The sequence below is a fragment of the Malurus melanocephalus genome, unplaced genomic scaffold, assembly GCF_030028575.1.
Source record: "Malurus melanocephalus ecotype Western Australia unplaced genomic scaffold, MMel_1.1 scaffold_184, whole genome shotgun sequence".
NCBI classification, from domain to species: domain Eukaryota; kingdom Metazoa; phylum Chordata; class Aves; order Passeriformes; family Maluridae; genus Malurus; species Malurus melanocephalus.
Window position 1 is genome coordinate 1,364,108 of NW_026623416.1, and position 26,948 is coordinate 1,391,055.

Sequence of the window (26,948 nt, forward strand, 5' to 3'; positions counted from 1 at the left end):
GAGAAGGCATCTTCTCATGGTAAGCTCTTTGGAGAAGAGGGACACCTGAAGTAAATACATATTTGTGCTGAAGCATTTGTATCTTAGTAATATATCTGGCAAATTTAAGCTTTATTTCTTTTTTCAGCATGTCAGCAGTTGCTCTAATTTGGAATTTAAATAAGAATTGACAGCTTTTCAGAGAAATACTGTTTTCTGACTGGTTTTTTGTAACATGTAGATGAATCTTGTGAAGGAAGGTGAGAGGTATGCTTTGACTGAATGGCTTTGATTTGAATTTGTCATCCTGTTCATAAGTTTCCATGTTGCTGAGAAGTATAAACCCTTGAAAACTTTATCAGTAAGCAAGTGTAATCTAACATGTAACTCACCAAAAAAGTTCCCACTCCRTGAAGAAAAAAGAATTGACACAAGGTTCCCCGCTGTGAGAGTGTGAACTATTTCTCTAGGGACAACAAAAACCTTCCAAGATTTAACTGGCTCAAAAAAAAAAAAAAAATCAAAACAAACCAAACYAGCTAGCTTTACTGCAGATACATCTTGTTTAGTTATGACAGTCTTTTTGAAGGCAAGGTYATATGCTTGTTTTTCCTTTGAGATGATAAGCTCTTAAAGCCCTTTAATGTGTGGACAAAAGTAGATTTTAGGAAAGAAGGGAAAAAGAAAGAAGTTGTTTGAAAAATGAGGTATTTCTGATGAATCTATAAAGTAAAAATGCATATTCTGTCTCTGGAGTGCCAAATAGATGAGGTGGTCCAACCAAGGCACACATTCAGATGTGTCAGCAGTGAAAATTGCTGATCATTGAGGAAAATCTGTTCGTGTATTCTTTAATTAAGTGCTGAGGTAGTACTTTACCTTGTAAGAACTTTTCCCCTTCAGTGTGAAAGAAGAGCTGCCAGAAAAAAAGCTCATGTCATTCCAGAGTGACCTACCAGACAAAAGATGTGTTGGGCCACTTTTACTTACTGCCACTTCTCCACACAGCTTTTSTTAAGTACCATGTATAAGAATTTTAGGTTTTAGCAGCAGAAATGATTGTGGGGGGAGGAGGGCAGTCTGGCACTGTGGGGAGCAGTTTGCTGTCTGGAGGTGGCATGAGCAGCCTGTTCACCAGAGCTTTCATATGGAAACGAACTCGGGACATTTTTGCACAGGACGCTGGCAGAAGACATAGACAGAAGTGAAGCACTTCAGGAAAATTACCCAGATCACACCTTGCAACAGCTACACAGTTTCTGGTCTTGTAGATCGTTACAAATTCACCTTGGGTTAGCAAAGCTGTTTTACTGATTAAGGTGAGCACTTTTTGTGTGCTGTGGAAATCAGTGGGCACTTCTGACCTGGCTGTTTTGTCACTTCTGGCAGTATTAGCTGGAGGTCCTTGGTAACTGGCCATTGCAGCTACTGTGACTCTGAAAGTTGTTCAGAAAACTAAGGAAAGCACAGGGTTTTTTTATTTTTTTTTATTTGCTTCTTTGTTATACACCACCAACTTTCTGATATTGTCTGAGGTTGACAAACGTTGGCAAGGATAGAATTCGTGTTAGAAGCAATCTGAAGCATTTTTTTTCTTTTTAGAAACCAAATGTTCATGTTTTGCTGCAGCTTTATGAAGGTTGGTATCAAACTGCTCACATACTATGGTAGAAATCAAGCAGACTGAAATGGTTCATAATTCAGTTGTAGTGGTATTTTCTTTAACAACATGCTACCAAAATTCTGCATCAACACTWAAGGAATATTAGTTGACTTTTGGATAAACTGGAGCTCCATGTGAACGCAGTGGCAAAGACTTGGCTGAGGCCACTTAAAGACTGCTCCCTGGAGTTTTCCTGACTGCAGACAYGTCACATACATGGTTGTTTGATTTGCAAGTAGCATTTCTAATGGCCAGTATCCTCCTTTTCATGGTGGGTTCACTGACAGATTTATCAAGTTGGAATTGCCAGCAGCCCTGCAGGTTTGTAYGCTGCAGCTGCTGTGCAGTGGCTGTCTACTGCCATGGTACAGCAGCTTTCTGAAGTGCTGCAGGTGAAGTTCTGTGTGTGTCCTTTTATATTTAAAAAGATTTAAAGATCAATTTTTGTACAGCCTTTTATTCCTCTGCACTTCTTTCAATGCAAGTTTCAGTGCATTTTATTGGAAAATGTTAGTCTAGTATCTGAAATGCTTAYGAAGTGTTGGTGAATGTGAAAAACACCAATACTGCATTACTGTAGAGGTGTTTCTCATACYCATCTGTGTCAGGGAAAAGCCTTTTCCAATGCTCTAAATTTTTGTCCAGGTGAAAGAGACTGTAGTCTCCAAACAAGCTCAGGAACTGCCAGGTTAGCTTTAGGACACAAGCAAAGAAATTCTTGGTGCTTCACTAGAGGTAAAATGTGTTTCTGCTGTTGGACTGTTTTTGTGAWTTTTTTACATTGCATGGAACATTTTTTCTTTAAAGGGGAAGGTAGGTAAGGCTATGAGCTAAAACTGCACTTCACTCCATAAAAAAAAACCCAAAAACTGGCTCCTCTCAAACCAATTTACAAAAACAACTTGTTTTTCTCTAAAATAAATTAGAAACTTTTCATTTGATCTACCTTTCGATTCCCAGACATCCTGGCCCTCTAACTGATCAGGCAGATTTTCTAGCAGGTGTTTCCCTTGTACTTTTTATGATTGTATTACCACATTTTGAAGTTTAGTGCATTCTTTCCCTCCAGCATGCAGAAGCAGGTATGACAATAGGAACTTGCTTAGGCAGTAGTTACTTGCTACCTAATCAGGGCATGGGATATGCTGGGGAGGGAAGCACCAAGGTCTTGTGCAGGATTTGATTACTATGGCATTTGTGAATAGTCGTGGGCAAGTCCTGCAGGTGGCCCCAGAGACACAGCCTGGGAGTGGTGGTCCAGACTCATAGAGAACCTGGCTGGCAGGCCACAGGGGACTGCTATGGTGAGGGACCAATGGAAACTCACTGAAATGTTGTCAGAACCAAATGGTTTTAACTAATTGGCAGATTCCAATTTAAATAATGCTGAGTTTTTCCTAACCTGCTCTACTTTTAGCTCTAAAATGAAACTTTGCGTTTTCTGGGTCTTCGATGCCCTTCTGCTTCCATCAGCCAGAACAGCTGACTTCAGTAACTGACTCTCAAATAATATGTGGGGCGTTTTTTTTTCTATGTTGGTGCACTCTTTTGCAACTCTTAAAGCCTTTGGATTTTTTGTTGAAGTCCTTTTCTCCCTCCCTCTCTCTCTCTGTCTTTCTCCCCCTCCCATTCCCACTCTTCAGCTTAGTGTTTTCTATTTGGCAGAAAACAGGAAAAATGTTATTGTTTGTCATTCAAACCGTAGCTGAGTGACCTCTCCTAAAGCTGGTAACTGTCCCATGGGTTTGGATGTAATTTTGAGTACAGGAATGGCATAAGTTTGTATATTATTCTTATTGATTAGAAGTCTTGCTTTTTATTATCAGTTTTCCCTATGAGGGAAAAACACATTAAAAAAAAAAAAAGATCCATGGAGTTTTGAATAAGAGGAACTCACATGCCTTTTCCAAAATTGTTTAAAAGCTAAGTATGCTTGACAGTAGTGGGTGTGTGATTTTTCTTTGGAGACCATACAAACCAAAAATTAGAAGAGGTCAAGTGCATATTTGTTGTACCAGCCTTGGCTTGTACAGGGAGTTCTCACTAATTACAGAGCAGTCAAGTAAGCAATCTGCCCAGGATTGTCAACATATTGGTAAGCTCTGGTGCTTTATCAGAAAGTTTTAAATGTTCCCAAAGTGCTCCATAAAACAACCTACGTTACTTTAAGCCTACACACTAGAAGTACAGGAAGGCATTCAAGGGCTGAATCCTGTGGTCCAGTGCCATGAGTCAATTCATTCTCTTGCAGTGTCTGCTGGCGAAAAGCTGGCATTCGCTCTTCTAAATGCAGATTATAAAACTAAAGCAGAGCAAGATCATGCTACAGCTCTGCATGGCACACCAAGAGAAGATACAAACCTTGCAGTACCAAAAGACATGGATCCTGTGCAATTGTCAGAGGAACTGACTTAGAAATTATAAGGCAGTGCTGCGGAGTCTCCTTAGCAATTTTTTAACTGTTATTTATGTATTACAGGTTTACTTATATGATCAGACAAGTCTCATAAAACATTTACAGCCTTCCTTATGCCTTGGCTGGAGAATGAGTGCATTCTSTCAATGTGATATGGATCTTTAATTAGTTAAGAAAAGAAACAGAACAGCACAGTAGCCCCCATTTTGAAAGAAGTAGACTACATTATTCTAAGTGGGATAAAGTCTCTTGGAAGCCATTTCCAGGTACATGAAACAAGAGGTTTCACCAATCTAGTTGTCTTCTGTGATGAAATTATGAGATCTATGGATGATGGRGAGAGTAGAGGTTTGATTCTTAGCAAGGCTTTTGCTATGGTATCCCATGGCATCCTTGCATCCAAGCTGGGATCATAAAATCTGGATGGATGGAAAACTACTAAATGAGGGTAAAAAAGATGGTAAAGGTCCTTGAAGGAAGCTGTACAAAGAATGGCTGAGGTCACTTGGTCTGTTCAGGATGAAGAAGAGGAGACTGAGGGGATATCTCACTGCAGTTACAACTTCTTGAGAGGGARAAGGGGCAGGCACTGATGTCCCCACTGACCAGTGACAGGACCCAAGGGAACGGTCTCAGGTTGTGTCAGGAGAGGTTTAGGATGGATATTAGCAAAAGTTTCTTCACCTAGAGGGTGGTTGGACACTGGAACAGGCTCCCCYCAGGGAAATGGTCATGGCACCAAACCTGACAGAGCTCRAGAAGCATTTGGACAATACTCCTGGGCACATGGAGTGATCCTTGGGGATTTCCTGTGCAGAGCCMGRAGTTGGACTCAATGATCCTGGTGGTTCCTCCCAAGTCAGCATATTCTGTGATTATTTGATCGGTGATTCTGTGAGTGAAAAACTGGCTAGATCTTTGAGCTTGGAAAATAGTGGYTAGTGGGTAATACTACTGGCCTCCAGATAATATTRTGTCACAGGTGTCTTTCCTGAAATCTGTCTAATGTCTCCACATMTTGTTCAGCTGTTGATCATGCACATCATTGAAATCTGTGAATGACTCCAGTCTGGGTTTGCAGTTTATACAGTTGAAGTAAGGGCTGCCACCCAGAACAATCTAGACAGGCTAGAAAAGTGGTGAAATCGAGCARAGGCATAGGCAGCAGGACATGCTATTTGCCTCAGACAGGAGCTGACTGGCTATGGAGCTGCTCTGCTCTGCTAAAAAGCTCTTAGAGATCCCGGGTGACAGTGGCCGTACATGAACAAAGAGTGCGCTCTGCAAGTGATGAAGACCAACAGCATCCTGGGCTGTGTTAAGAGGAGCTAACAAGGAAATCAAACCAATTCCTCTTTACTTAGCACTCGTTGCATTGCAGCTGGACTAACGCATCCATTTTTGATGACCCAGTAGGAGAAAAAATGATGAAAAAGTGGGCTGAGCACAGTAGAGAGCTATGAAGCAGCACAGAATCTGGGGTGCTTGCACTCAGAGGAGAGGCTGAGGGACTGGGGCTTATTTGGCATGGAGGACATACAGCTGTGGAGCAGGGATATATAATAACAGTCTGCCTCACCTGTAAAGAAGTCATCTAAAATACAGGTACAAGCTCTGTACTTAGATATACTGTGGGAGAAGGAGGAAATGATCATTAATTGGATCAGATAATATGCTGAATACCTTAAACTGTATTTATTAATAGCTTTTCATGATATTTTTGAATAATTTGTTGTTATTTTTAATAATGGCATTTCATGGGAAGTTGTCCTTATAGGGGTGTGGCAAGCTTTAAAATTCCACGTTTGCTTGGGATAGTGTAGCCTGTTTTGGAGCAGATGGCTTCTTTAATTAGCCAAAAGTAAGCTCTCCCAGTGTATATGTATCAGAAAATGGTTGACATTGGAAGGCATATTTTGAGGTAATCTAGTCCAGCCTCTCTGCTAAAGCAGCATCATTTAGAGCAGGTTGGCCTGGACAGTGTCCACTTGGACTTTTTTTAATATCTCCAGATCCTGAAACTGATTTCAGGATAGATACAGTTGTGAATTTTGTTATGGAGACAAGGCCTCTTTGTGAGGTGCACRCAAAATTCATGTGGAAGAAACTACTTAAAAGTCAAGTAATCCAAATAAGTTCGGTCACTCTTATGAAAGAAAAACCAAACAAGAAAACCAACAAAACCTCACACTAAAACAAAGCCCCTAAAAAAAAAGCAGTGCCCCCCCAAAACAAACAGTCAAAAATGCCCCTGAACAAAACAGAAACAAAAMCCCCAAAATCAACTAAATAACATCCCTTCCTGAATACATACATCATTTCTTCAAGAAAAGAACCTGAGAAAGTATAACGTTTTCCCCCAAAYTGCATAACTGTTAAGTCTTTCTTAAGTCTTTCTTATTTTGCTTTTTCTGATTTGTTTTTAAGTATGTGTATCCTTTGTTGTGGTTTATAGACAGAAYGCAGATGTTGCTTCTATGACCTTTACAACTTGTATTTATTTGCACCGTTTCTATGAACTGTAATCATGAACTGTTATGTGCAACATTTAAAATTAACAAGTTTAGAAAGCACTTGGGAGAGTTTGGAGTATTTTTCCTAATTTGTTTATTTTAAGTATGTGTTGACGGTTGATGTATGAAGTCTTACTTTTTAAAACTTTTATCTACTTCCTCAGATCTTTTCTGATGATCTCTTAGCATGTTTCTTTCATGTATCAGTTGAGCAAGGAGAATCTGTTTTTCTGCTTGTATGTGCAGTTAGAAACCCACTCAGCAGTTGGTGCAGATACCCACATAAAACCTAACTTTCTCTAATTCCATAGAAAATTTGGCATAATTTAAAAATTTGCTTGAATGTTCTGTCTTGAGGTACGATCAGTGAGTTTTAATAGGGGGAATGCATTTAACTTGTTGAAAAGACAGGGAGTCAAACCTCCTTGCTGTTTCTTACCTACAGAGCTCATAAAATGTGTAGCTTTGTGCTTAACTCAAACAAAAGGGACCCTGACCCTAATGTACAAATCTCACTGACATTTTCTAGATTTGAAAAAGGAATTATAAGTAACTACAGTGTGCTTGCTGCCTGAGTTGTGTGTCAAGTGTGGGTGTCACTGCAGGCCGTTTACTGATGTTATCAGCCTACCAAGAGGTGCCCTTCAACAGTGGGCTGCTGCCTTTATACACAGCAGGGAGCACTGTGAGAGCTGTGAACCCTTGCGCCTTTCAATGGCAGTGGCAGGAACACATTTTTCAGCCAAGGAGACTAAATTAACACATGGCATAAAATTCGAAATAGTGGCTGTGTATATACTTACTTTAAGGCTGTTGCAATGAGAAAGGAGAGTTTGGTTTAGGCTATCCCCAATGTAGCATGAAAGAATCATAGGATGGCTTGGGTTGGAAGGGGTCTCAATCTAGTTCCAACCCTACTGTGGGCAGACAACTTCCCCATWACCGGATTGTTCAGAGCTCCATCCAACTTGGCTTGAACAATTTCAGGGATGGAGCATCCACAACTTTGCTGGGCAACCTGTGCCAGTGCCTCAGCACCCTCACCCAATAAAGAATTTAWTCCTAATATCTCAACTAAATCTGCTGCCTTTCAATTTTAAGCCATTTCCCCTTATTCTGTCACTACATATCTTTGTAAAAAGTCTCCTCATGTGTCTTGTAGACTCCTTTCAGGTACTGAAAGGCTGCAAATAGGTCACCCCCAAGCATTCTCTTGTCCTGGCTGAACAGTCCCAGTTCTTTAAGCCTTTCAGAAAGAAATGGACTGTTTCAGTCTGGTTATAGTAGGTGTTCAAGTAACAGTGCTGCATYCAGTTATTTTGTTTTATCTGTTTAATGTATTAACATGGGAAGGAATTTCCAGAATTGAATCCTCAAGAAAGTATCTTAGAAATAAAATTTGGTACTAGAATTATTGTTACAGATGTTTCTTCAGGCTCCTGTCACATTCTAGATGGTCTTTTAGACTAGTTCTGAGAGACAAAACTCCCTCAAGGTGCAGGTATGCATTTTCTGTGGGTTTCTACATCTTGACATAATCTCTATGACTGTCCTTTGTGTACTGCATTCAGTTTTGCTTCTGTCCTGTTTTTTTAGCTATGTCTTCATGCTTCCTCACTCACTTGGGAGCTGGGCTGTACTGTGTGTGTGTGTGTGTAGCTTTCGATCTTGCTATTCCTGCTGACTAGAGTACTGGTAAGCAATGTAGTGAAGATGTCTTTGGGTTGTCTTTGGTTAAGGAAAACTTGGAGGAAATGAAAACTCTGCCAAACAAGTCTTAATGCTGGTGGCATTCAGATAGTGAAATTCCTGGCTGAACCCAGGAATTCATCTAAAAACAGCCAAGGACTAGCCATGGTGTTGTCCTTAAATGTTGGAGGTACTGGTTTCAGTCACCATATTAGCTAATTTTTGTAAGTGATTCTCTCCCTTTCCAGATAATTCAGAATCATTTGAAAATATAGTTTAGCTTYGTGCTTAACTCAGAATTAATTCCGAATCATTTTGAAATACAGTTTAGCTTCCTTATATAGTGGTTTTAGTAGCTAAAAGTTTGGTTAAGGTTTGATTTCCCTTCTTTATGAAGTGCAATAAAATGTTCTGCAGCTCTCCGTTTGTGATTTTATAGTTATACATCAAAAATTGGAGTTAGAAATTATATTGAGGATCAGCATGTCCTGCATTCAACAATGTTTTTGTGTGTGCGTAGGTGTGTGAGACTTCCTGACATATAGTTAATCACTGAAAAATGGGATTTTTACACTRTAGTAGTCAAAGCCCAACAGAAGTTCTGTATGTTGCTAGGAAAAACCTTTCTATTTTTACCAGTATATAATTCTGTCATTCCTTTTCTGTTTGGCTTAACATGTGAATTATGTGGGAGTGGTGTCATTTTAAGGCTATGTGAGTTTCACTCAGCTCCTTTGAGTAAGCCAGGATGGTAAGAATGGTTCATTGTATCTAGTCTACTGAAGCTGGAATACCCAGAGGTTTAGTTTTGTGTTTGACATCCACTTTCTATCTTTTATTAATACATCTATGCTAGATCTACTGTGCTTCTAGCTTTTTTCTTTGGTGCTACATATGATAATATAAGGGCCTTCATCTTGKGCCTCCTTTCTTCTGTTTATAATGATAAAAAGATTATTCGCACTTGGTTGAAGAGAATAAGATACAAGAACTAACAAAAATTTATCAGCCTGATGAAGACACTAATTTTTGAAATTTTGCTCATGTAAAGCAGGTATGGATGTGGGGTTTTTTTTACATCCCAATTATTTRTTAAAGCAAAAAAGAAGCCTACATAAAAGACTTAATCCCATTTAGTTTGCCTCCTACAAAATAACACCAGCTATAAAATCATATTGTATTTCAGAGACTCATTTTCTGGCCAYTTTTCACTATCATTTAATTCACGTTAAGGCCACCATCAATTGAAGTATCTTTGCTATTTTTCTTGGGTCATAGAATCACCCCAAAATTTACTCCCAGTTCTTTAGGATGCATCCAGGGGCAGAGGAAATAAGAGCAATTTTTTTTTGTAGAAGCAGAGGGACCTATTTCAGTACTGGAATTTCAAGTGTTTCATAAACTATCCAAATGCACACACCTTTAAAATAGGTTTTCACACTGCCGACAAGTATGAAAATGTATGTGCAAAATACCAAAAATCCAAGGTGCACAGCACCCAAGTGTAAAAACAAGATATTTGCTCCTGCCGCTTGTACAGAGCCCCAAACCAAAATCCTTCTGCTTCTTTATCATGTCCCAATCACTTGCCTTTACTGATGAAACACCTCTCCAAATCTGCTTTACAAAAGTCCGTGGTCTGTACTCTACTGCTCACCTTCCTCTCTGCCCCCAGGATTTAGAATCCCCCTCTGTCATGATCATCTGCCAGTGTTTTTTATATCCGTAATTGGTACTTCCCAGCTAGCAAACTGCGGATGTACTTGGCTGTACACCAGCCCAAATTACCCTGTCCAGCACCTCTGTTAAGCAGATACTCTTTAAAGAAATTCTATAAAGAGTTGAAATGCACTTTATTTCTAGTGTGTGTCCCCACCTGCTCTGTTGTTTTTTCAAGGACATGTCAAGGAGATTAAAATCATTCACAAAAACCAAGGTTGTGATGAAGAGCAATCCTCAAGTTGTTTAGGGTGCTCCATCTGTGTGGGAGGTCTGTAAAAGAGCCTTTTCTCATGATGCCACATTTCCTGATGTCTTTTCTGATGTGGATCCACAAACGCTCAGCCACCTGTTGTCCCCTGAAAGAGCTCCTTATATCCAAACAATCTTTTGCATAAAGGTGTCCTTCACCTTCATCTTCCTGTCTGCATTTCCTGAAGAGCATCTGTCCATCATAACTCTGATTTCTGCTATGTCTCAGTTATTCCACTCATACTGTTTGGCGACTGTTTGGCGACTGGATGGAGAGCTCCTGTTTTCAGACTGCATGTTTTGCATGCACACCTCAGACAGAGGCCCCTTCAGCCTCTAATGTTGCTTCTGAAGTGCCTCTTGTTCTTGTCAGTCAGGGTCCTTTATTCTTCCTACTGCTGTTCTTCRGTTTTTCACTTACCTGTAAGTCCCCATTTCCAGTTGGAGATGATGCAAGTTTGAAAGTAACTTAGCTAGTAAAAATTAATATGTTGCCTTGACTAATGCTGCTGTGCAAGCATTAGTGGAAATAAGTGGAAAGCATAATATCCATTCACACTATGTTCTGCCTTTTGGAGTCACTGGTACCTCCCTTCTCAAAATCTTGTGTGGCAATTTTTGGGATGTTCGTTGGTTTAGCTGTCTTTTTTTTTAAAAGACAGTTCAAGAAAAGGAGGAGAGGAAAAGGAGCAGAGTTTGTGCATCAACTTCAAATCTTAAAACAGAATTAACAGTTGCATGAAATAYGTTAAAAACTGTTTCTATTACTCGTGTTGTATTGGATTTGGCATTCCTGGCCAGAGCCTGAGGAAATACTACGGTTTGGTTTCTTTGTTTCTTTTTTAATTTAAAAACATAATTTCATCTTGATTTGAAAGACTCTGAGTAGTAGAGGTTTTATGGATTTGGCTGGTGTTCGTAGTTCCTGCAGCTATATTCCGTTTGTATACAAATTGCTGGGTAATTAATAAAATTATCTAGTTTGTTTCCATTGTACATACACAGTGTTAAACTTGAATGTTTACTGATAACAGCAAAGCTTACATTGAGAATGTATTAGGGKTTTTTTAATACCCATTTGAATACATTTTAGTGCTTCCCTGTAAACATACAAACACAGAAACAGACTGCGCACACACACAGTTTGTTGTAGCTGGAAAAACAGAGCTGTGACTTCGGCGACTTCAGTTTGCCTGTGAGTGCTCTCAGTTGATTCCARTGAGACTGGTATCATAACAGCCTTCCTGGACTGTATCTCCTGCCTTCTGAGCATGTCCACATCTGATGGTTTTTCATTCTTTTCAGTTCTTCTTGCTGCAGACATTGTGCAGTGACCCAGTGATTTGAGCAGGTGATTAAAAGGAAATCTCTATTTGTGAATAGCTTTGCAAGTGGGTGTTTTTGAGAGAAGCCTATTCAGCAMATGTTTGCTGTATAATGGTTGGTAGTTCTGCATCAAGTTCTAGCTTTGTTTGCTAGCTTCCACAGATTTGGAAAAGTGCAGGTGAGCTTTYTGTGCTCATAAGTGACCTTGAACATGTTGTGGAGAGAAAGGTGGAGTAGGACTAAAAACAATACTTTGTTTTGTAGTGAGTTGTGGTAGTGTTGTATGACAGTTTAGCTAGAATGACTTTACTGGTGTGATTAGGAACCAAGGTTGCAGAACTGAGGCAGTTTATATTGGCAAAAGCATATTCTGCTTGGAAAAACAGCTTCAGTCTCAAATATAAAAATTATCTTTGACCTAGGTTTGCTTTTGAAACGAAGTAGTATATATGATTATTTTTAAATTGTGTTCATGTTTATGTGTGTTGCCTTGGCCTTTTAAAAAGCTGATGGTAATGTAATAAAGTTGGAATTTGTGTGTACTATGTTTCGGCAATGTGCAGATTTTACAAACTATYGAACAGACGTGTGGTTGCACACACACATTCATAAAGAAAGAAAAAAMGTGAGCTCCTTGTAGTCCATTTAGGATTTTGCTTCACTTCTTTGGTAGCTGAAGGCATTTCACTCTCAGCTTAATATCTAATAGGCYTATCTGACAAACATCTCACAAACCATATTACTAGTTTTACTGAGTGTTAATTTCCTTGTAATACCATGTGGAACAGCACTGGGAAAGATTCACAAGCAAACTGTGCATTGCATGTTTTTGTGCATGAAGCATTTGCGGCTGCTTGATTTTCTGTTCCTTTATTTTTCCTRAGTATAGTGAAGTGACAACAGTTATAATTACATCAAAGGACAGTTCTGCATTGGGAAACGTGTTAGTCAGTTTCTCTAGGTTATAGACTTAAAGTAGATGCTCTTWAGGACAGAGTGAAAAAATTTCTTTATATCCATCATACTTTAGATACTGAAGAAAATGAACAGTATTTTTTCTTCTCCTGTTACTCCTCTGTTTCTAGTCAGGGGGGAGGGGGTGTGGGCGGCAGGGCGAGGGGTTGTACTTCTGTTCATAGCAAATAGTTGCACTATGGCGACTTTGGTTAAAGTTGCTCCAGATGAGACAATCCCAYTTACAATTGAACTTGTTAATGTTACACCAGCTTTTCAGGTGATGTCCCTCTGGGTCMGCTGGTGACAAAGTCTTTTGTTTATCTGGTAGGGCTGTCAGCACCCACCCACCCCCACTAACAAATTAGCAAGTTGCTTTACATTTCAGAGAAAGAATCTGCTTACGTTTTGCAACTTCATACCTTGAAAACAAATGCTGGTATAAGTCAAAATATGATGCCACTTACTTCGTTCTTGGTTTTACTTCACTTAGGTTTACGTTAGTGTGCCTTACATTATGCTTCTTTTGAATTCATAAAGGTTGTGCATTCTTTCTGTTCACCTTTAACATGGGGGGAAAAAGCCTCAAGAAAAGCAATGGGCCACCACAAAAATGACTTTACAGGGAAACTACGTTTGSTTGGTTTAATTAATTTAAATTACCAATTAGGACACTCGTTTGATTTATCATTTTCAGTTTAACTGTGGAGCATTTATCTAGATAGAACTTGATCTGACTAGTCAATAAATATATTTCCTATTGAACATAATGTTTGAATGCTTATTTGCTAAATTTTGTGAGGAAAGGAGGTAATTTAGAGKGACATTTAAGGAATTTATATAGCTGCACATTTCACTGGCCTCTCATGTTCTGTGTTTTGTCTTTTTGCATGGTGTATTTGTTATTCTTGATAAGATATTAATTTTATTTCTTAATTTAAGTTGGGCTTCTATAAACATAAATTTAATTTASACAACAAGCTTGTAAAAACAGTCTTGAAAGGCAGATGTGTTTTGTCAGTATGCTGAGAATAAAGCAACTTTGGGAAATCTGGAAGATGGAAACAAAATTATATGCAGGAGATTCAAATTTAACATTTTTTTCTTGATATGAAGTATTTGTAGAACTAGTGATTTGGTATTCACTTGCACTTTGCCTTCTTTTTCCAATATGTAAAAATTAGAYTCTTTTTTCCTACAATTTGAAATCMATTTCGTAACTTTGAATGAGGAAGCTATTAAATGCTTTTAAATGAAAAGAGGAAAAAAGGCGTGAATTTTTGAAAGAACACCCTAAAAATCTGGTGGGCCAAGAACTTCTTCAGAGGCTTGACTGATCCAAAAAGTTCAGGACTAATGTTCACTGTTTGAAATATTCTGTTAGTTTTGGGGTTTTGTTTCAGACAACTTAAGGTTTCAATTTCAAGTGCATTTGGAAATAGCTTTGATTAAGTTAAAATACCATGTCTTAATTTAAACATGTATTTTTACTTTCTAGTTCCTGATGTTCAAAGACTCTTCCTTGGATCAGAGATKGTAATCAAGGTTGTGCATACAATTTTTATATTGGTCCAGCATGATTTTTCTTGGACAGTSTATTACTATGGCATTTTATTGTTTGGCATTTTTTGTCCTTTGTTATGAAGCAGTTTGGAATAGAGATGTTCTCTTGAGAACCTCTGAGTAATCTTCTCTTTTAAAATACTGGCAAGTTGCATGTGCAGTCCAAAAAATGGGGCTGTGTGGCTGTGGGAGTCTYAGGAGACCTCCAGATGGAAGACATCAAATGTCTGTGAATTAATCAAAAACTGCCTATATGCTGCATATTTTACAGAACTGAAGGGAGCAGACTTTTATCCTTGGTATTACCCATCCTATTAGTTTTGAYATTGGTAATGTTAGGCCATTTGATTYCAAATTWTTAACTTWGATGGATGGGTGCAATCCAGTTTGTGTTTCTTGAATAGATACTTGACAGAAAGGTAAATTACCTTTCTGATGGATATTAACTGCAGTGATTTCAAAGTAGCATGTTAGAGCTAATTTTGTTAATGTGCTCTTTCAAAAAAAAAAGGTTCTTTTTTGTTGAGAACCTTAGATGTGTTCTGGAAAATGCAAGGATTGTCAGAAGGGAAAAACTGAATGAAGTTCAAATTTGTTATGAAAAGTAGAGAACTGAGAATAGTTGGACAAATTTAGGGGTGATGAATCCATCACTRTTCATTTGCCAGCACCATCCACATACAGCCTGGTGTCCCAAGACGATTGTTGTGAGCTGGTGGGCTGTGCCAAAAGAAGGAGAAATCAAGTGATATCTTCTGTGCTCACTCCAGTTAGGATTGCTATTGAGCAGTACTGTGACAAAACTTGCTATTTGTTCTTACGTATCAAAGCTTCAGGAGTTCCTTTACTAGAGTTATTAATGTAAAAAAAGGTAAAATAAAGATAAACATTTGCTCTCATTTACARTCTTAACTAATTCCATAGCTGACAGGTTTCTAATCTGGATATTGGGTATGTATCAGAAGAGTGTTTCTATTATCATTCAGTGATCTAAGACCTGGTAGCCTGTGGAATATGGATAGGCCAATTTCTCTGTTTKTAAAAGAGAAAAGACAACATCATGCAAAAATAATGACTGATGCAACCATACTGAAAAATTGCCCCATTTGCAATACCCAGTAGRCCAGTGTGGGTGTTTTGATTACACTGAAAAAAAAAACCCAACATATTTTACCCTGAAAGTTTTTCACAAAAATATAGAACCTGCTTTTTCAGAGAAACATTCAGCTCTGTAGATGTCAACTTTTCTTCTTATTTTCTCAGAATCCTTGTCTTATTGATGACAGTGATACTTCTGCTTGTGGTAAAGCAAGTAGAGGTTCCTTGGAAYGCTTCTGTCTTTGTGAAAATCTTGTCAGTTTCAGACAGGATATATCCAGAAAGGGAGGAAAACTATGATATTGTGGAATTAAAATCTCTATTATAATTTACTATGAGCAGCATTGGGAGAAAAGAGGTATTCTGTCAATCTTTTGTTCTTTTCCTCCAAAGTAACTTCTGTGTTACCATCATAGSTTGGTTTGTTCAGGGGGCAGAAATATTACTAAACATTCTGTATGATTTTTTTGAAAAGTTGGTGTGGTGTCTCTGGCTGGTGATGCCCTTTTACTCTGCACATATGAGAAAAAGATGTAAAATGTTAATTGTTAACATGGTTTTCTTTGAAACAAGATTGGGACAAATGCTTACTAATTAGAACAAAACCAAGAAAGACAGGAGGAGAGAAAGTTATTTCATGGCCTGTCAAATATAAATTAACTTTTTCATTTTGTTGGGGCAAGTCACTCCTTACTGATTATTAATGTAAGTTTCAGTTGTAAGCACTTAATTGGCTGCAGGGAGGTGAGGGCTGTGGAGCACTCATGCACAGCAACAGAGCACTACTTATCTCTCACTTTTCTGATTTCTTACTTAGACCGGTTCAGACTGTGTTCAGATATTCACATTTTACCAAATAAGTTGTCTATAGAGAGAGCTTGGGCTCTGTCCTGTTTGAAACAATTTCCAAGAAATTGACTGATCATGCACTTTAACCATGCTTTTAGAACTGATTCTGTTTCAGAAAGATACTTGCAAGGTCAGTTCCTAAATAAGCAAGGCCTCATTATTACCCTTTGCTTTATGGTTAAATTGAATATGCAGTGAAAATAAAAGACAAAAGAATAAATGATTGAAGTGTGTTTAAAACTTTGTTTCTAAGATTTCACTGACTTTGGACGTATTGCTCTTTCCTATTTGTGTCAAAGASTATGGGAATTGGCACCAACAATATTTTTACCACTGAAATATTCTCCAGGCTAGGCTGGATGGGAACTTTAAGGCTTTATTGGAAAAACTCAAACAAAACCAAAAAACTCAAACAAGCACCCCAATCTTTGTGCAAATTAATGCTAGATTTAATGTGTGATCCGATAAAGAAAGAGGTGGGAGGGTGACAAACTAAGTGCTTCTGTGCCTGTTTGGAGTTGTTTGTTTTTTTTTTTTTTGTGGTAATGATGGCAGGTTTATGTTGGTAACAATAAATGTAAGCCATAGAGAGCCCTTTACTCATTGCATCCAGGAAGTTTGTATAAGCAGTCTTTRATTTTTTAGAGACTAAATGAGATTCTCAGGAGAAGATGAATTTCAAGAAAATCAGTTTAATAATCTTACAGAGAAGAACAAATAGCTTAAAATTTCAGGTAGCTTTTGAAAAATAACTTACATTTAGGAGGCTCAGAAATCCAAGACAACTGAATCTTCAAAACCATTASTTCAAATTCCTATAAAGATAGAAATAGAATAGTGTAGAGGATATCTGTGTGATCTTATCTGCTCCTACCAGGTTTTTAATGTAGTTGTGCTTGGTATTTGCATCTCTTGCTTTAGCTCCCACGCAGTGGTTGATGAAAACTGAATTCCAGGACAAGATTAAAAGATTTTATCTCTTTAAAATGCTYTTTGGCTTGCCAGTTTTATTCTTTGTTCTAGGATTGATTTACTTTCCATAAAAGTTAGCCCTGAGTTATTGAAACACCTGTTTTCTCTCCCTTTCTAGCTGTTTGCATATGCTTTGTAGTAACTGTGTTTCGATGTCTTTTTGGGCATATGGTACTGCTGTTAGCTTCCTTGGGAAAGATGACAAGAACAGGCAAAAAGTTCCCTTCTTTCTGAGTACATACTGAACGTCACRGAGGAGAGTCTCCCTTATGAAAAGGCACTGATGTATTTTGGCCCTTGGGTAGTATTTTCTGTGGTGAGTTTCATCTGACTCTTTGTCTGTATAAGTGAATGTTATCCTTCTCTCTGGAATGACATTAAGTGTGCATATGAAGGGTGCGAGCATCCTTCACTAGACTACACTTGCACAGAAGCAATCCTGATGAAACAGCTTCCAGGGAACAGCAAGGAACCTGTGACTAACTACCAAGCAAAGCTGCCACAGGGACCAGACACCAAACTGGAGATGTTCTCAGTTTCTTCGCAAAAATGTCCCTTTCTTGCAGACTTTTGCAGATAGGGAGTTTCTTTTTAGCTTGTTAATAAACAAATTATTTTTGTTACGTATGATAGAGAAATTAGTGTCGGAGCTGTGAATTTTACTGTGCACAGGGGAGGGTAGAATGTAAAATTAAACATTGCTTGTCTTAATCTCAGTGTCTTAAAGCATCAAGCTTTGTGTCTCAAATATTCTTTGTAGGTGGGTCTTTTATGTAAGAATCCTATAGTACTGCAGTTAAGAGGAAGTATGTTTTTGTGCTTTAGCTGCAGAKGTGTTTCAAGCTGCAACTTAAGTTTATCTTAATTCTTCAGAAAATCACCTCAGAATAATTTTGTTATGAGAGAAGATCTATGAAAATGACTGCTTAGACAGGAGGAACTGGTGATCATGTAGTTCACTTCATTCAACTGCCTGACTGCCACATCCATGGGAGTAATCTCTTCTGAATCTTTGTAGCTTGACTGCAGCAACATGGAAATTATCTGCAGAGGTAGATCACCCCTTAAAAAACACAAAGTGGTTGTGGGAATAAACCAGTTTATGGAAAATTGTTCCTTCCCCTTGCAAAGKTTGGCATATGTATTAAGTGTTATTTCTGTTTGTTCTTAGAGCGGTTGAAATGGTTCAGATTCATATACCACATACACTTTTGTCTTTCTTTTGGAAATACCCTTTTAAAAAGGGTGAAAAGAAGGGCCTTGAGAATTACTGATCAGTCAGCCTGACCTCTGTGCCCAGCAAGATCATAGAACAGCTCCTCCTCGTAGCTGTGTCAGATCATAAGGATGACATGGAGGTGCCTAGAGACAGCCAGCAGGGCTTCACCAAGGGCAGATCATGCCTGACTCATCTCATGGCCTTCTGTGATGGAGTGACTGCATCAGTGAACAAGGGAAGAGCTACACATATCTCCCTTGAYTTCTGAAAAGCCTTTGACATGGTCCCCCCCAGCATTCTTGTTGCTGAATTGGAAAGACAAGGATCTGATGAATGTACTGTTCAAACGATAAGACACTGACTGGGTGGCCATGTCCAAAGAGATACAGTCAATAGTTCAGTCTCCATGTGAAGTGAGTGTTGGGAACCAGTAATGAGTGGTGTCTCTTAGGGGTCTCTACTGGGACCACTACAATTTGATATCTTAATCAATGGCGGAAAAGAGTTGAGTGGAACTCAGCAAGTCATCTACCCACAGTGGATGACRCTGTGCTGAGTGGTGCAGTTGATAGGCCTGATGGAAGGGATGCCATCCATCACTAGAGGGCATTGAGTGGACCCATGTAAACCTCATGGGGTTTAACAAGGCCAAGTGCAAGGTCCTGCCTCAGAGTCAGTGCAATCCCTCATTTCCACAGAGACTGGTGGATGACTTGATTGCAGCCCTGCAAGAAAGATCTTTGGGTGAGCTGGGGGATGAACATTCACAGGATCCAGMAGTATGTATTTACAGCTCACAACCACGTCCTCGGCTGTCTAAAGAGAAGCATGGCCAGACGGTCAAGRGAGGTGATTCTGGCCCTTGTGCTGTGCTCTATTGAGACCCCATCTACAGTACTGCAKCCAGCTCTGGAGTCCTCATGGTTTTAAATGGAAAGAAGGTAGATTTCGGTATRTAAGGAAGAAAGTTTTAACAATTAGGGTAGAGAAACACTGGAGCTGGTTACCTGCATGTGGTTGTTGTGGAGAAATTGTAGAAGTTTCATTACAGAAAGTATTAAAGGCCGGGTGGAACAGTATTTTGAGCAACCTGATCTAATGATAGATGGTCTAGATGTATTTAAATGTTCCTCAAAATCCAAATGGTTCTATGATTCTTTGAAATTAGCTTGTACCCTATTGAATGAGCCGGGAATTTTCCCAGGAGACTGATAGTCATCTGATGCTGGTGTTTTTTTGTTGCGAAGTTCTTAATTGATCTCTTGGTCCTAATTCATTGACAATTTTTCACTTTTGATAGCTGGAAATAGTCTGATTTTTATGAACTCAGTTCATCGGAAGTAGGAGGATACAAAGRTAACAGAGAGAGAATGTTCTAAATAGGTTATTTGACATAAATAGTGCTTTTACCTTACTTGTTTATGTAGTTCTCTTTCTCTGACTGTGACTTRCTACTGGGAATCAGACTTAACAACCTGCTAACATTTTGTTGACACTTGACTGTGTAGTCTCTTCAGTTACACTTCATGTCTTGACATTTTGAGTAAAAGTACTGGTAAAATACTGGTACTGTGTTTATGGGTATAGTAGTATTTCTGCATTAAGCTGATTTCCTAAAGGTTTATTGATGCTGTAAATTTTTTCACTGGGTGACTTCTTGCTGAACAGCTCCTTAAATAAGCAGGAAAAAYTGATCCCCAGAGCAAAGCAAGTAGCTGTCAATAAGCCTATGGAAAACATTCCTTGTTTTTGCATGCACACTGTRAATATACGAAAACACAAATTTTAGAATACTTCACAGTTATTCAGTCTTTGCTTATTCAGTAATGCTGCATTGTTAGTTGAGGAAAATGTCTTCTGATGTGGTACTTAATACTTAAGCTGCAAAATTGTAGGGTATTTGGGTTAAGCATGTTGCTGATCAGTTGAATCCTTCAGATACTTTACAGTGTGAAAGTGACTCAGATTTTTTGTGCAGGTATGTGCTTAACTTAAAAATATGCAAATCTTTKCAGAATTTGGACCTTGCAAGATGAAGCTGGGTGGCTGCCAAAGCAGTGGTGTCTTTCCTTGTCTTAGACTGCTGTGGTGGGGATGAAATCATAAGGTTGACTCTATGGGTTACCAGGCAATATGAAGTGTAGTTGTTCTCATTCTTCACTAAAAAACATGTAGCTGCATGTTAGTGCAGAAAGAAGTCAACAGCTGGGCCACTGTACTTCCTTGTATGTGATGAGGGGGCCATTATTATAAGCTTGTTTGCAAGCACAGTGTTAAAAAGAATTTTGACACTGTTCTCATTTCCATTAGATAGGTTTACTGGCCATCTCTCCTGTGACAGTGTGGACAAATAGCAGTGTTACAGTCTGGGGTTTTCTTGCTCTTCATTAGTTCATTATTTGTTACCATGTGGTTGCCATGTGGTCATCTTCACACTGTCTTAGGTTGGTTTCAGTGAGAGTTTCTGTTGATTTTGTAGTCCATGTTGAAATATGGTTTTTACAGTTCATAAACCAYAATCCATGAGCTTCTACTCCTGCTATTTATTTTTAAGTAGTATTTAGGTTGCTAGGTTTGTCTGTGCATTAACTATTATTAATGTTCAGATTGTTAGCTCCAAGTTTCACTATAATACCCCTTTGACTTACACAACATAGCMTTATAGTTCAGATAAAGTTCAACTTGCATCCTAACAATTCTGGCTACTAATGTTCACTTTAATACAAAAATTTCAACACAAAGATGAAGAGTACGTATATGGATTTACATTCAGATGGCTGCTATGAGGGCTGTTTTGTGGACAATTCCTGGARTAAGCAGTCCAGTTTGTATCTGTTTCTTGAAGTAAAAGTATTTATAAAATAGAGACACAGCAGAAACCTCAGCTAAAAAAGATCTTTCTTCAATACTGATTTGTAGATGAGCTCTGTTTATGAAGCTGAGGCCTGCCGCTGCWTTTAGACTTTTGCTGTATTAACTTTGCCTGTTCCTTTTTTAAGCTCTGGTATTGTTAGAATATRTCTGACTTCAAGGTTTTAAAATACAAAGTCTTCTTCCCTTTGGGTTTGCTCTCTTTTTCTCTTACAATGTCTAAGAGGTGTCTATCAGTCAAAAGTTTGACTGGAAGATAGACTTATATGAAATTGACATAGGCCCAGATTTAATTTTGAACTCCCAGTTGTGTCATTTTCATCCCATTTCTTGCTGGTTAGTAAGCATTSAGTGTGTGTCTCTGATTGCTGCAGAAGGAAAAGCTGAGGAAGCTTTTCCTGCAGAGTGTTACCATGCTTCTGAGGCTTACARTATGTAAGTTCTCACTGGGTATGTGGAATTAAGGACAGCATTCCTTGGCTGAGCATTGTGGTGGGTAAAAGGGGCTGGTGGTTTTACCAGTGAGGCTGACTGGGGCCAGGGTGTGGAAGGGACACCTGCAGTCAGGAAACACCAGCAAACCTGTGCTGGCTGCAGTTTGACAAGAGCATGGATTTCGTAACAAGTAGAGGAAGCAGGAGGGGAGGAAGGAGAGAAGCTCAGCAGGCATTTGACCTTTTTTTTTTTCTCTAGTGACTTAAGGCTGCTTCTTGGCTAGAATGTGTTCCAGAGTTTCATCACAGCCTCTTACATAGGTGTACTCCATGTTCTGGAGATGCTTTAAATTTTCAGTGGTGTGACCCACACCACATAACCRAAAACTATTAGCTCTTCCTAGACTGTTATCAATTCTTCCAACAACCTCAGTTAAAGTGGATGCAGATCTACTGGAAACCTGTGGAATTTCCATTTGTTGCAGTTTATAAAAAAAGGAGTGAAGGAGGAAGAGAAGAATGGCAATCCTAGTATGCATTGTATGCWGCTAGCATACAATGTAACATGTTTCTTCTTCATTGCCAGATTCACACACATAGGGAAAAAAGCAATATAATATAGTTAATTTGCAGCCTTGCTCTTACTTGACGAGCATAAGTAGCTATATCTTTCATTGAACTCACCTCTAACATTTTTGTTGTAACAACAAAGTATTCTGTTCACCCATTAAGTAACTTCTTCACTGCAGTTTGAAAGGCTCTTGAATTAGAAGGAACATTTAAAATCTAAATAATGTATTGCAGGTAGAGGAACCTACCTSCACACATGATAATGGCTGTATGTCACCAGAATACATATATATGCTCCATTCAACTCGCAGGTGTTTTAAAGAGAGCAGTTAATTAGGAGTSTAAACTTGATCCAATTCAGACTTTTCCATTAACTTCCTACTTTGCAAACTCTAGTCTGCAAGTCAAACACTTAGCCCAGAACTCATCTGATCAATGCAAGTCACTAACACTCAACAGCCTCACTCTAGTTAAAGTAGGTTTAATAGTACAGGTGTCATACACAAATTATTTCCTAATGAGACTGGTGCTGGAGAGGGGAGTCAGTTAATGTATTGATCAGTGTCATTCACTTAGGSAATGAGATATTTCCAGTAGCTCTGAAATTACTGAATGAAAAGGTTTGAACTCACACCTCCTTTTGCCTTGGACTAGTGTTTTGTGTGTTTGGATGGTTGAAATTGTCAAGCATGAAACAGGCCATTCTCTTTTTATTAYAGTGCACAAGTTAGAACCCATGAAATTCTGAGGATTCTTTTTGCTGTTTAGTTTAATGTGTGGGTTTAGAAGAAAAACMATCCCTTTCCTGTGGTACCTAGGGAGTGCAACAGTCTTTTTTGCCTGTTCCAAAAGAACGGATGTTTTTCCTGGAGTTCAAGTCGTAGTATTAATCTGGATATCTCACTTTATTTGAAAAAGGGTGTGCAAAAGAATTGAACTGTGGTTAAAAAGGTAAAAGATATATTTAGACACATATATGTATATATATAGAGAGAGAGATAGATAATATAGATACATATATAGTACATCTGTTGAAGGGCATTATTCTCTACACTGTGTAATACCAGTAATGGTTGAAGGGCTGGCTGATCTGATGTTTCATGGATGCCTATTGTCTTTTCATGGTGTCGCAGCATAAATTGAGGCTGCTGTTTTGTCACCTAGGTATTAGAAGTTGTGAGTCTGAGAAAACAATCTGTTACAAGAGCCCTGTTACTTGCGCAGCATGGAGACTGCTTTGGATTGTGGGAAAGAGGGAGTTCAAGCTGCGTGTTGCTTGAGAAAATGATGGGTTGCATCTCCTGAAGATGGCAGCAAGGAAGTGTGTTTGGGAAGGTGCTGTGGGCCGTGGCCCACATGCCACATTCTGTTGCTTACATAGGAGTTTTCATTTTCCCCACTCTGGACACAGAGGACATTTCCCCACATAGGACATTTTCCCCCTCTGTCAGCTTTGCAGAGGTAGTTCTTCAGTCAGAATTAAAACTTTGATTGTAGTAGCCCTAAGATCTACTAGCCCTGGAGTGCAATTAGACTTGAGTTTGTCTGAAATTCCCTATAAATTTGAGGATGTGAAGGTAGTTTAACTGAGTTTGTACCAACTCCTGCAGTCAGTGCAATGCAAATTGGCTTTTGTTCCTTTCAGTCCTCTGGCATCTTTAAYGGTTAAACAACAATTGAAATGTCTTTGACACAAACTAGAGAGCTGCTGAGGTCATCTTTTGAGATTCTGACTCTGATCTTCTTTGCAGGTGGGTGAAAGGTGATTAACCTGTCTTCARGTTTGTCCCAGTGCAATCTGTTAGAAAGAAAATGCTTTAAAAACGTAACTCAKTTATTAAAAACTGCTTTTATATTTGATGTATATACCTATATATAAATACTTTAAAGATTAGAAAAGTMCCACAGGATTTCTTGGATGTGTAACTCAGCATTATAGATAGCATTGTTGTGAAGTAGAGCCTTTAGCTGGTAGTCCTCTGTGTCCGTGTCTTCAGATCTGTTACCTCTGATGTCTCCATTCCAGGGACTGCATTATCAATGTTGTCTTTGAAGTAAACCCTTTTCCAAAAGCAGCTTTTGGTGAGGCTGTTGGTGAGGGTCAGCCAGCTCATTGGGGCAAAGCAGCCAGGATGTTTGTAAAGCCTTCCCTTCTCGCTGTTAGGGATTGTGTCTTACATCTTTCTATTGTACCATAGGATATTAGTTGACTGGAAATGAAACAAGAATGTCATAAAGGCCATGAATGATCCTGTTAAGGAAAAGASTAGTAATTTAAAGGACAATATTGCCATATTCTCTGCTAACTGTGTTTAGTTTTCTGTGGAACAGTTGAGTGTGAGTGAAACATGTAGATAAAACCCAAGCTAAGTTTTTTTTCGGTAGTGTGGATCTTCTTAGAATTGAAACTATGGCATCATGAAAACTGATGAGCTATCCAGGCGTCTTATGTTGCACTTACTAACTGGAAACTCTGCTATTGGAGCTGTTTGCTACTGCTGGTATCCATTACAGCTAGAACAAAGCCAGCTTATCATTGTGATTGTGTATGCAATCACTGTTCATGAAAAGTTTMTCTATAAATGCAGCCTGTAATGCAAAGTCCAAAATCATGAGTTTTTAATTTGTTAGGGAACAAGTCTTAGGTGATGTTAGGTTTAGGTGTAGGCTCTGTACCACTTCTGGAAATTCCTGTCATTATCACATGCCTAGATGCCTGAGACAAATTTATGTGTACTTGTAATAATTTGGCAGAACTTAACTATTTTCATTATTTGTTGCCTATTTTACTATCTTAGACTCWTTCAAGAGGTTGTATTTTACTTCCGTTTTGCCTCTGGGGCAATGGGCAGAAAGGTATCAAGCCTTATTCTTAAGACTGTCTTCTCGTGGGTTTYGTAGCTTTGTTTTGAGCTTGAATTGATTCCAATTTCAAGAAACCATGTGGAGTGTTTGTGGTGAAACACTTGTGGTTTGCAATCAGTCTAAATCAAGTGGGAGGGGAGTACTGCATATTTTAAACCATTTAAAATGGGTTCTTTTTTCCTTTTTTACCTTGAAATTTAAACTGTGTAGTGATTTCTTCTTTGCCTTCCCTTCCTACAAAAATACACAGTATGCTCTATGGCTGTTCAAGCCAGTACAATGACTCCTATGGCAAAATAATATTTTTTCTGAAGTGATAAGTAAAAAAGAAGATTTGTAAACTGTTTTCATATATTCTTCGGCATAAAGAAACTTGTGTAGAGACATTAGGCAGGCAGAAATTCCATTACAAGAAAACTGGACATAATTGAAACTTTGACCTTGGAATTTTCCTCTCTTATTCTGAGTGTATTGCTGGAATGAGACTGCTGACTTGTGGTTGCCCAGGATCTGAAAATGTTCAGTATTACCGAATATAAACTTGAATTGCATAGTTTCTCCTTATTTGTATATGTACATATGTACTGACTGCATTTGTTTGTTTTGGATTGCGGAACTAGCTATAATTTCATACTGYTTAAATGTCCTAAAAAATACATGGGAAGAAGTTGGCACACTTGTAAAATGTCTCTCTGATGCTTATTTTGCTATCCGACCTAGCTGTTTGGCAGGCAAATAAGTCTTGCAGAAAAGAAAGATTGCTAAATTTAACATTATTTTTAGTGTTCACAGGTATTGGGTTATCCTTTTAGTTACTTTTTTTCTCCCTTCCCCCCTTCTTTTCTAGGTAGTATTGGTACATCGTTTCAATGCCACTCAATCCATCAAGATCACATTTGTACTGATGATAGTGACAAGGTGAGATTTACATGAATGTTTCATTCACAAGATGCATATGCATTGTGTGGTTTTTATGTATTGCTTTTACTATACAAAGATGTGTTGTTTTTTAGATATAGCAGTCAGAGTTACTTTTTGAACTGTCTCWAGCATAATAAGATATATGTTTTTTTCCAGACAGTCTTTTAGACAGATAATGAGAAATTTGTCTTTAGTATTGTATTTTTATTTTTGATTGTATTCCTCCTTTGCTGTTCTAAACACTTGTGATATGCCATATTGGTAGAATGTTTTGTTTCTTCTGACTTCATTGATTAGATCCTAACTTAGTGTTCAAAGCTGCTTTTTTGGTTGTATTTTGGTTTTTTTTYCCCTCCTCACAGCAGCTGTATTTTCCGTTTTGAAATTGGGAATTAAAGCTTTTATAGATTGTAACTTTCTGTTCAGTGGTGCAACCTTAAAACAGCAGCCTGTCTAGTCGTGTACATGCATTTCCCTAACCTTTTTTTGGCACATTTGCAGATTAGCTTGCTTGGGGTCAGTAGAGTACTGGATATTAACTGTTCAATGGTACTTGGATCAGTAATGTAAGTGTGGCATACAGAAGGGAATAGTTCTGGCATTGCACTGCTTGTGAGACTGACTGGCTTTCATGGTTCTGTTACTGTTTTACCTTAAGCTTTATTGTCTGTAAATAATGTTAATTTATTAATTCGACATGTAATGTGTCTTACATTGTATACAAGTATSACACTTTACAGTAAACTGACTTTTTGGCTTAACATGCCTGGAAAGGTACATGTATTGGTCAAATTCTAAATCATTTCTTTGGGGAATGAAATACAACCTAAATGGCACTGCCTTAATAAGTGCACTCATCATTGTGTTTTGAAATTCTGGAGTAAGTTAATTTTATAGTTGTTCCAGCTTATCCTAGAGCTAGACTTGTTTTCAGAAAAAGTTTCTTTTTCTGATCTATTGCCTTACTATCTTTTTTCCCCCCTCACTCTTTTTTTCCTCCAGTTTTGTGGGTGATTTTTGTTGTGCATGTGTATACATGTGCTTGTCTTTTTTTGGGTTTGTTTTTTTTTTTTTT

At 38.4% G+C, this 26,948-nt stretch overlaps 1 protein-coding gene across 2 annotated transcripts in view; it reads left to right on the forward strand.

Annotated features, from left to right (window-relative positions):
- RNF38 (ring finger protein 38) overlaps positions 1-26,948 on the forward strand; it is a 101,251-nt gene that overhangs the window by 23,690 nt on the left and 50,613 nt on the right. For both annotated transcript variants that reach the window (XM_057373077.1, XM_057373079.1), the window contains exon 2: positions 25,800-25,870. In XM_057373077.1, coding sequence (XP_057229060.1) covers positions 25,800-25,870 — 71 coding nt within the window. The remainder of the gene's footprint in view (positions 1-25,799; positions 25,871-26,948) is intronic.